This window comes from Acyrthosiphon pisum, chromosome A1, assembly GCF_005508785.2.
Source record: "Acyrthosiphon pisum isolate AL4f chromosome A1, pea_aphid_22Mar2018_4r6ur, whole genome shotgun sequence".
Taxonomy (NCBI): Eukaryota; Metazoa; Arthropoda; class Insecta; order Hemiptera; family Aphididae; genus Acyrthosiphon; species Acyrthosiphon pisum.
In genome coordinates, this window is record NC_042494.1 from 43,680,019 (window position 1) to 43,690,298 (window position 10,280).

At 30.0% G+C, this 10,280-nt stretch overlaps 1 protein-coding gene across 1 annotated transcript; it reads right to left on the bottom strand.

Moving 5' to 3' along the window:
* Positions 1 to 2,785: 2,785 nt before the first annotated feature.
* LOC107882321 lies at positions 2,786 to 8,864 on the bottom strand. The gene is made up of 6 exons (XM_029486451.1): positions 8,727 to 8,864; positions 7,236 to 7,601; positions 6,067 to 6,308; positions 4,405 to 4,504; positions 4,198 to 4,302; positions 2,786 to 3,098 (listed from the first exon to the last, which is right to left on the bottom strand). The coding sequence occupies exons 1-6, from the start codon at positions 8,862 to 8,864 to the stop codon at positions 2,889 to 2,891; spliced, it is 1,161 nt and encodes a 386-aa protein (XP_029342311.1). The 3' UTR covers positions 2,786 to 2,888.
* Positions 8,865 to 10,280: the final 1,416 nt, after the last annotated feature.

Genomic DNA, 10,280 nt, shown 5'->3' on the forward strand with positions numbered 1-10,280 from the left:
GTTGCTCGTGTGTGCCGAGTCGTTGCCACCATTGCGATGTGCGAGGCGTAGCGTCGTTGCTTGGTGCGGGCGCGCCTTTGTTAGCTTCCATGACGTCGTATAACGTTTGTGCTGGAAAACGTGGTGCGTTGCTGGGCTTCGTGCGGGAATCGTCGAGTCGAGACGGTATGACGCGAGGAACGTGCTTTCGCGTCGGCGAGGTCGGTGTGTGTGTCACGTGTGTCGTGACTCGTGAACGTGGTTCTGGCTCGGCGTTGTCGGCGAGTGTCACGTGCGTCGTGAACGTGGTTTTGATTCGGCCGTGCCGCATGCGTTGTCGTGTGGGCGCTGTCGTCGTGTTTTCGGTGCGCCGTAAAACCTGCATATCTGTTTGAATCGAGGTCACCAATGTGGTATTGGCGTTTTGTCGAAATCGGAGGTCACCAATGTGGTACAAGTGTGGTTGCCGGTGGCGTGGAGATGAAGTTGTTGCTGCCGTGATAACAACCGCACTTACCAACATACGTTTGTTGTCTGACTCCGTTGCAGAAGTTTTAAGGTACATAGGTAGTAAATGAATTAAACACAGAATTGGTTGTGACGCGTTGCGTCGAGATCGTTTATTGTAAGCGCTTCATAATATGCACGTTGGTCGTACGCAGTACGAGAGTAAGTAGGTACAGATTAGAGCGGTCGCGCGGTCGTTCGTGTCGACGGAATCGTGGGTGCTCGATGCACACGCGATCGAGGGAGCGTCGGGTACGTCGGTGAGACGAGTCGCCGTCGGAACATGGGTTCGGGGACGAGACGAGCGGAGGTCGTTGCGATGACCGTACGAGGTCGTATAGCTATTCGGCTGGTCGGGAGACATGACGTCGGAAGAGAGCGAATTACTCGGAACGCGTGTGGCTCGGTCGAGGGCTGTGAGCAAACAAAACGAAGCCGGCCGGTGGTGCGGCCGCGTCGTGCTTGTCGCGGGACGAGTGGCATGGCGTCGCCAATGGGAGGCGCGAGATCGAGTTACAAAAGAATATAAATATACAAATCACGGAAGTTGTATAAATAAAATAAATCACGAATATAAAATAATTGGTACCGCGCAGCGGATGGTAACGAGTGGAGTGGGAGCAAAGTGGTGATACGTGCACTGAATCACCACAATACTGATGATAAGTAAAATATAAAAAAATTGTTTTACATACTTCGTACATAATGTGTTGTCCGGCGTACTGTATAGGCAAAATAGGTACATTACTGAAGTGTCTCTGATCTCCGAAAGAAAGCTACAAACGCTCATGAAAAATTAATTATTTGTCTTTGCGGTAAACTTTTTTTTTAGTTGAAAGTAGAACAGCATCTACAGTTATTTATTTTTTTTTTTAGTTAGAAAAAAAAACAAAATCTATTTTTCCAAAAACCTGGTTTTGTTAAACATTTTCGAACTTCATTAATTTTTTTGTTTCCCGATGTTTAGGAAACTACTGAAAATTATTGATATTGTTAATTTTAAGTAAATTATGATCATTTTAAAATGTACAGTTTAAAAAAGGTCATAACTTACTTAAAAATAGTAATATTAATAAAAGCCTACGTCGTGCCCTAGCTAGATGACAATCTTACCTTTAAGTTGTATAATAGTTCAATTCACTCTAATATAAAAACTATCAGAATACTATTGAAACTGGCGAACGAAAATTTGGAATGTCGTACGTGTGTAAAATATGGAGACAACACAATATGCGGGTGCGACTGTATTATAGCATTATTCTATACCACTGTATATTCTATACCCACTATCTTCTATAGAGTATTCTGCAAGTTTATAGATTTAACTATTTAATAATTTAACAATTATTTAAGATAAAAATTAAAATGGATTACATAATATTATAAGTAATTACTAATTACCCTGTGGCCTGTTGCAATAATTATTATTTTATACTATGCCCATACACCACGGCAACTCCTACCACCATTGCATACGCGTTCGGCGCTACTAACTCTTGTAGTAAGCCGTTCGGTATATAATATTATGTCTAGTCATATAAATATAAAGAATATGTTTTTATGTTGTTTTCCAGGGTTTGGTAATATTATTTCCCCAATTCTTCTATTTTATACATAGGTCATAGCCCATAGGTATTTACTTTATTTTATATGTCAAAAAAGTTATAATGAAGTAACCGTTTAACCATTTGATTTAATGATTTGTATGAATTTATAAATTTATTTAACTAATATATTTCTAAAATTCTATAGAATATATAGACTATATGTATTGAGTATAAAGTTTACGGTTATATCAATCAATAGTCATAATGGAGTTAAATATTTATAAAATATTTGTAATAAAAGTTGGTCTGCTTTTACTCTAAAAATTTCAATCAGTTTTAATTTTGAATTATAACATGCTTAATTAACCAACCATGAGCTTTTTTAACATTTATTTAGCCTTAACAAAATGTTATAACAGTTTGATAGTTAAATTACTGTTGATTGGAATACAATGTTTACATACTCTTTACTGATTTAATAACTAGTACTAGTAAGTAGTAATTTACTTATGTTATAGACTTACTTAATGAACCGTATGCTCTGCAAGCAAAAGTAAGGTAATTATATATCGACTAAGGCCTAAGGTATTAAGGATACTTTTACAGACTTACAGTAATACTAGTTATTATATTATAGACATCCAACACAGATAGTTAAAATAAAAACAAATATTATGATCCACTAAACTATTTGTAATAGTATCATATTTTTTCATCTATTTTATAACAACCAATTAAATTGTGCTGCCATTACCTATTAATACTAAAATGAGTGAATGAAAGTTAAACGCATTTATATGTATATTATACACAGTTCACACGACTATATATATTATGGTTATGACTTATGGTTATTTATGTTTTCAACAATACGTTTAGAATTGTGTACACTTGTTTAATAACTTTAGAAATCAACGATCTGGATGCTCTTTCACTCGAAAACAAAGCTGAACTTAATGTCAGATCTCGTTGAGTGCGTTGCAACATAATCACGATGAGTTGTTTGTTTTTGTTGGGCATGTCGTACCACGGCATGTTATAAATGTGATTAGACAAACGTGTGTGCTGTAAAAAAACATAAAAATAATTAACTGTAAGTGTGTGACATTTTATTTCGTATAATGTACAGTATGTAGTTACATAATCAACAATTATATAACAATTTTATATAATCGAATTTTAATAATTGATGAGTTTAACTAAGCATAGGTACTTCACAGTATTCAGCTGATCTAGATGAAACACATTTTTTTCAAGAATATTATTGAGGATGACTGGAGGATATCATAGTTTTCGACCAGGTACCTACCTACTTATAATTTTAAGACAGTCACATATTTTAAACTAAACCAAAAATAACAGTCTAACAAACTAAAAAGTTATAGTAATGGCTTTATACCTATATTCTTAGTACTAACTGTACAAATACCTAAACTAAAATCTGAAAACCATTTTTTAATCCGTGAATGTAAAATGGTGGTCGATGTTACGTTTACGAAATTTAAAAAATACTCACTGTAATAGTACTTTTCTGTTCTAGAATAATGACCCACGAGAATGAACATTTATTTGAAAATTTGAGTCTCGTATAACAATATTTCAACTGTTTCCCGTAAGATATACTGGATGTATATATTGTATGTACTATGTAATGAATATTGATTATATTAAAACTGAATCATTTATTTTAAATTATTATTCTTATTTTTTTATTTACAGAATCAAATCTATTATTGAACATAGGTAGTTATTATTGTTTAAATATTGATGCAATTTTAGACATAATTGGAAGTTGTTGGTTGTAACAGTCTTAAAAATAATGACCTCACTAGTAAATTGCTATTTTCCATAACTGATTACTCACCAGAATTAGTTATTAATATGTAACTTATTAGATGTGGTATATTTCGTAATTAAATTTGAATTTTATTAAAACTGAAATAACCAAATTAAAAATTGCATTATACCTAATTTATTAACCAAAGATTTGGGTAAGGTGTGGAATGTGGAAATATTATTATATTATTCACCGGGAAAATAGTCAAACACATTCCCGACTTAGGGGTAAAAAGAGAAGAGCAAATGTTCAACAAATTTGTTAAAAGATTGAATAATGTTATTATTGTTATTTCATTTTGCTAATTAAGCATTAAAAATATTTTACCAAGCTTAGGACGACTTCTCCGATATGACAGTGAAAACAAATTGGGAGTAAATTAAATAATATCGAACCAGCAATTTTCACCTTATAACCAAGGGAAGCATTTACCTATTAAAAATACACAACGATATTATTTTTTAAAATATATACAGTTATATTGTTCATCGAACAAACAATTCGATTGAAATAATAAATTATTAGATATTATACTTTTGTTAAATTGTAAATAAGGATGGCCAGTATTACTTGCACTACGATTATTTCAATTAGGATCATCCACTTGAAATATGACTTTAAATCATCTAAAAATCTAAAACATAGAAATTTATAAAAGTATGTCTACAGGGTTAAGAATATTTAATCTAAAATATTCTATAAAATTATATTTTAGATTCTGAGCAGATAGTGAGAGAGAGTGAGAAATTTAACTGGTTTTACAATGATAGCCATACCACCTCATATTTTTAGTATATTTTTATATTTAATGTGATAGTACTATCATTTAATATTTATAAACTTATAAATTATTATTTATTACTTCTATAGTTTAATAAACGTTGAACATTTGTGATCATTAGGTACTATATTTTTATGTTATAGTTATACACGTGTAGTTTGTTTTTATGGGCTCAAAAAATTATATTATATGATATTTTTGGAACAATTTTATCCGGGGAAAAATATAAACAAAAGTATGAACATACAAAGCTACTAGCATTATTTAAGAAATACACTACTATTGTACATTACATGAATCATGAATTTTATTTAAAAAAAATAAAAACAATTCAAGTTTTAAAAAAATTAATTCATTTTTAGATTTTAGGGTTCCGTACGGTAAAACGGAACCCTATTACTAAGGCTCCGCTGTCCGTCCGTCCATCCGTGTGTCACTAGGCTGTATCTCATGAACCATGAAAGTTAGAAAGTTGAAATTTTCACAGATTATGTATTTCTGTTGCCACTATAACAGCAAATACTAAAAATTCCACAATATATAATATAAGCAGTGTTGCCAACATGTTTAGAGCTGATGATGGTACGGAACCCTTCGTGCGCGAGTCTGACTCGCACTTGGCCGGTTTTTTTTAACAATTATTAATGATACTAAAAACTAAAAAGTCCGATTTATTATTGTACAAATAAGGTTATTTGCCTATTATATTTTAGGAATATTTGGTGTCTTGGAGCCAAGTTTACGCACATGTAGGCCATTTGGGCTGTGTCCCCCTCCGTTGTAGAGGATATACGTAATAATATAACTAATATATAATAATATTATTATTTACGTTATATAAACGTTATCTATGGTAAAGATAAAATATTTTTAACTAAGCTGTAATTTAATTATAATTAAGTTATTCTCTTATTAATAATATATATAAATATATAAATATAACTTTATAAATTTAAGTTAAACATTTTAATTAACTTATTGTCTTGTTGATGCTACCTTACTTACACATATAAAAACAATATTATATATTATTATACACGCGTCATATTATTTTCCACTCAGAAACTAAAAATAGAATTTTAAATTGTTAAACATGAAAAAATGTAGTAAAATATTTAAATATATAATGTGTAAATCAATTCTAATCCAAACACTAAAACCATATACTTATTAGTTACTTCCAACTCAATCCATACATTATAATAATGTATAGTGTATATATAAATATTTTAGCACAATAGCACTTGACTGTTATTTAAAATAAAAACAGTGTTCGAACTGTTGAAGTGAGTGGATGGCATCCCTCGGATTTTTATAATTTACACTTTCCATTCATCCACTTATTTTGAGCCACTTCGACCACTGAGTAAAGAAGTATATTATATTGTATTGTCTTAATAAATAATAATACTTACTTAATAATTATTTGATGGTGACGTATACAATCAATAAAAAGCGTTTGGAACTGTTTATCCATTTTATATTTAAATGCATCGTTAATTCCATTTAATAACATTTCAAACTGGGTAATTAATTCATTCAAAAATACCATATAACCCAAATTGAACGATAAAACCGAAATGTATAGAATAATAGTAAATATGACTTGCAGTGTATAAATGATTCCATACATACTTAATTTATTAGTGTCAACAATCTAGGAATGAAAAATATTCATTAATTTATATGAGATATCAATAATGAATTACAAGTTATACGATATACCTACACATACCTAATACATACGAATTATACGTATACATATTAGTTATAACTTATAATTAATATTATGTAATACATATTATCAACTACTTTTATATACCTAATAAATACTTATTGTACTCAACACATAAAATCTTTTATTTTTGAAAAACGAATTCAAACATCATTACTATTAAATATGCACTAATATTGTAGTAAATATGTTATTATCGGTAAATGATTATTTTCCATATTAACTTTAATAATGGTGTTGATTAGCAAAGAAAAGATCGATGTAGCCGATTGGATGTTTAGTAAATACAAATATGAGATATAGTTTGACATTTATTCCATTAATAATTGGACCGGAACGATCCTGTGCAACAATCGGGTACCTCCACTATTTTCAAAATGCATGTTTTTTATATTTTCTGATGAAGAGTAGGTACCTACCCAATTTTGTCTACAGCTTGGTGCAGTAAAGTATAAACAGGCACATTCGTTCATTGGATAAGCTAATATCATACAAATGGAGATTTATGGTTACAGAATTCGATGCAATAACATGGTATTATTGTATGTCTTCTGATATGAACAATTCCAAAATATTGAAATACCGGGTTCTTGCAACGGACCGTTAATTTATTTTTTATGGTGGATTTTTATGTTTTTCTGTGTTATGGGATTATTAACCTTTATGGGAAAACGTCAAAAGACGGTTCCTATCTGTACAAAATATAAATTATTGGTGTTGTAATTGTTAATAACATGTCCTTGTATTAAGGGATCAATTGAAAAAATCATAACAATTTTGATTATTTGAATTTATGAAAAATATTACACTTACTCATTAGTCATCTAGACATATAGTATACTAACTTACCGTAGGCCAAAACAAGACGAAATGTGCTCGGTTGTCCAATGGCAGTTTGCCAATATCGTTTATGGTCGATATCAAAGGCCCAAGTGCAATAGACAATGATAGTATTGCTAAAGGTATTGATAAACTTTTAACTGTTTTTATGTTTCTTTTATAAGCCGCATTTGAATGTAATGCTCTTTTATTGGACCATTGGATAAATTTAGTCTGTATGCAATTGTAATTGGACATAATGGCTTCTTTTTTTATTATAAATACCACAAAAATTGAAGTGAAATAAAAACCAACTATCATGTACTGAATTAACTCCATAACAAAAGGCATTCTATAGTTTCCTTCCAAAATAGTAAACGCTGCAGCCACAGATACCTGATAATTCATACACAAAATTATACAATTTATATACGCCATTAATAATTAAGATGTATTAAGGAGGGGGAGGCTAAACAAAGTAAATTAGAATTTGATATCCGTTACCTTATACTAGGTCGTTACTGCTATATATCCCATAAAACTATAAACGTAATAACCTCTACAAATAATTGATAATATGTAAAATTTTTCTGCAAAACAGTTTTTAGAAATAATAATATGATGGTTTGTACTTAGCCTTTTATTATATAAGATTTATACCATAAGACGGACAATGAGAGGGGGCTGAAGCCTTTTTAGTTTGTAAATTTCATCATCTTGCCCCTAATAGTTATTGGTACAATGTCATTTAAATGGGGAGGGGGGAATAGTGAATTATTATTTAATTTCTGTTGAACAACATTTTGTAATAATCAAAAAAACCTTTTTAAATAACTCTATATTGTAACATATACTAGTAAATTAGGAACACTATGTTTAAATTTTAAATAATACTATATGGGTAATATAATATAATAATTATAAAAATATTATGATTATTCCTTTTTATATATTTTTTAATTGGTATATAAAAAACTTATGAGAAACCTTGTCTTAAATTGTCAAGCTTTTTTTTCAAGAATAAAAATTATATCATACATGAATCGAAAAAACTAAAAAAGTCAAACATTTTAAATATCTATAAATAATATTTTTAAAATTATTTTACGTCTATTAAAATTAAATGCTAATACAAATATTCGGTAAATATGTCAAGTCTCTACAGTTTTTAAATTACAACAAAATAAGAAAAAGATTTAGTAGAAAAGTGGTTTTCCGTAAAAATTCACGTTTTTCCCTATTTATTTTTCTCAGTAATTTTGAAAAGTACTGGAATTTTTAATTTTGACTCCCCAAAATACCAATTATATCAATTTTTCTACTAATAGTTTACTATTGAAGATCACATCAGTTTACTGCTCTAAACGGAGATGACAACTACATCAGCTTAAAAAAAAAGTAATTTTAATATTCAAACATTCATCGCTCCACTCAGAATCTCATATTGTGTAAGCGTTTTATAATATCAAATATATATTGGTAACAATTATAATGGTTTAATATAATAATATTATTACTCACTAATACCATCCAATCAAAAATATAAAATTGCTTTACAAATCTTGAAATATAACGATATTGACTTGTGTCCAAAAAAAAAGCCAAGGTCATAAGTGTTTGATAAAATTTTCGTTGGTTTTTTTTTCCAATTGATGTCATGTTATTTATTTTGACAACTGCTTGATAAGAACATTCGGAGAAAAATGATTTATTTTAAAGAACCCAGTTAAACGACTAATATTATTTAAGGCACTACGATAATAAGAGGGTTGCATAAATAATTTATCTATTGAGGTAGTTTATTATTTAAAATAGGTATTATAATTCTGGCTGTCAAACTATGTTTTGTGTAAGTATATATTTTGTAGACACATTCTCATAAAATATTTAGGTGGATTTATTTAAGTGTTAACAAAAATAATAACACAAATCAGGTTATATACGTTTCTGTTTCTATATACCTACCTACCTACCTATCTACCTACACCATAGGTAGGTATGGGTAAATAGTTAGAATACCTTATGTTGACATTCATTTAGCTACCTATTCATATAATTATAATAATATGTGTCCACCTATAACGATGTGTATATGTTGTTAAAGTTACCTACCAATATTATTATTGTTTTTATAAAAAATAGGTACTTATAACTATAGGTACCTAACAATCTAACAATTTCTAATTGATATGGTCTGTAGAATGTAACATTAGTCGATCTTAATTTACCTTCCTTTTATTTTGTATTAATAAATATTAAATAGTTATGACGTAAAGTTTTAAAATATGTTGTAAGGGAATATGGAGTGTATGTCGTGTCAAGATTTTTAGACGCCAGCATGTGTTGTCTCTATCCAAAGCAGTACAAAAGTTTGTTAGAACATTTTTTTTCGCTCAAACGACGCATAACGACTTGTTAGAGATTGTTAGACAAATTTTGTACTGCTGAAGATAGAAGTGCAAATGTAAAAAAATTCTAGCGTCAAAAATAAAGTCTAACAAACTTTGAAATTTGTCAAACAATCTCTAACAAGTCGTTATGCGTCGTTTGATCGTAAAAAAAAGTTCTAACAAACTTTTGTACTGCTGCCGTGAAGTTAGCAGTGCAATAAATGAAAGTGGTCTAGCGTCGAAAATAAAGTCTAACATACTTTGAATGTTGTCTAACAATCTCTAACAACTCACTAACAAATTTGTTAGACTGTTTTAAAAGTTGATTGTTATCATTGCGCTACCATTCAGAGTCCATTCTACACGCCGTAGTTCGTAACTATCCGTCTCCTTACATGTTTATTATCATCATATATTATACCATATGTTTATCATACCAAGCGGCTGTACTCTTGTGCCTATATTATAGTATTAGTTATATTTAAATACCTATGTGAATACTTTAGAGGACGTGATACCCACATGTGTTGTCTCCGTCTTACAAGTGCATTACATAGCAAATTTTACGCCTAGCAGAACATGTGTAGCTCCGTTAGTTTAAAAATTAGACCGAATTGACCTCTTATAAAATCTAAAGGTAAGATTATTATCTAGGTAACCTCATGGGCTTTTCAATATATTTTAA

Bases quoted from the DNA above. Each gene is read 5' to 3' on its own strand.
- LOC107882321 (XM_029486451.1), bottom strand. From the start codon at position 8,864: ATGACATCAATTGGAAAAAAAAACCAACGAAAATTTTATCAAACACTT. The intron at 4,505-6,066 runs GTAAGTATTATT...TCTATGTTTTAG, and splicing joins CACCATCAAATAATTATTAA to ATTTTTAGATGATTTAAAGT. The intron at 3,099-4,197 runs GTAAAATATTTT...GTTTTTTTACAG, and splicing joins GAGAAGTCGTCCTAAGCTTG to CACACACGTTTGTCTAATCA.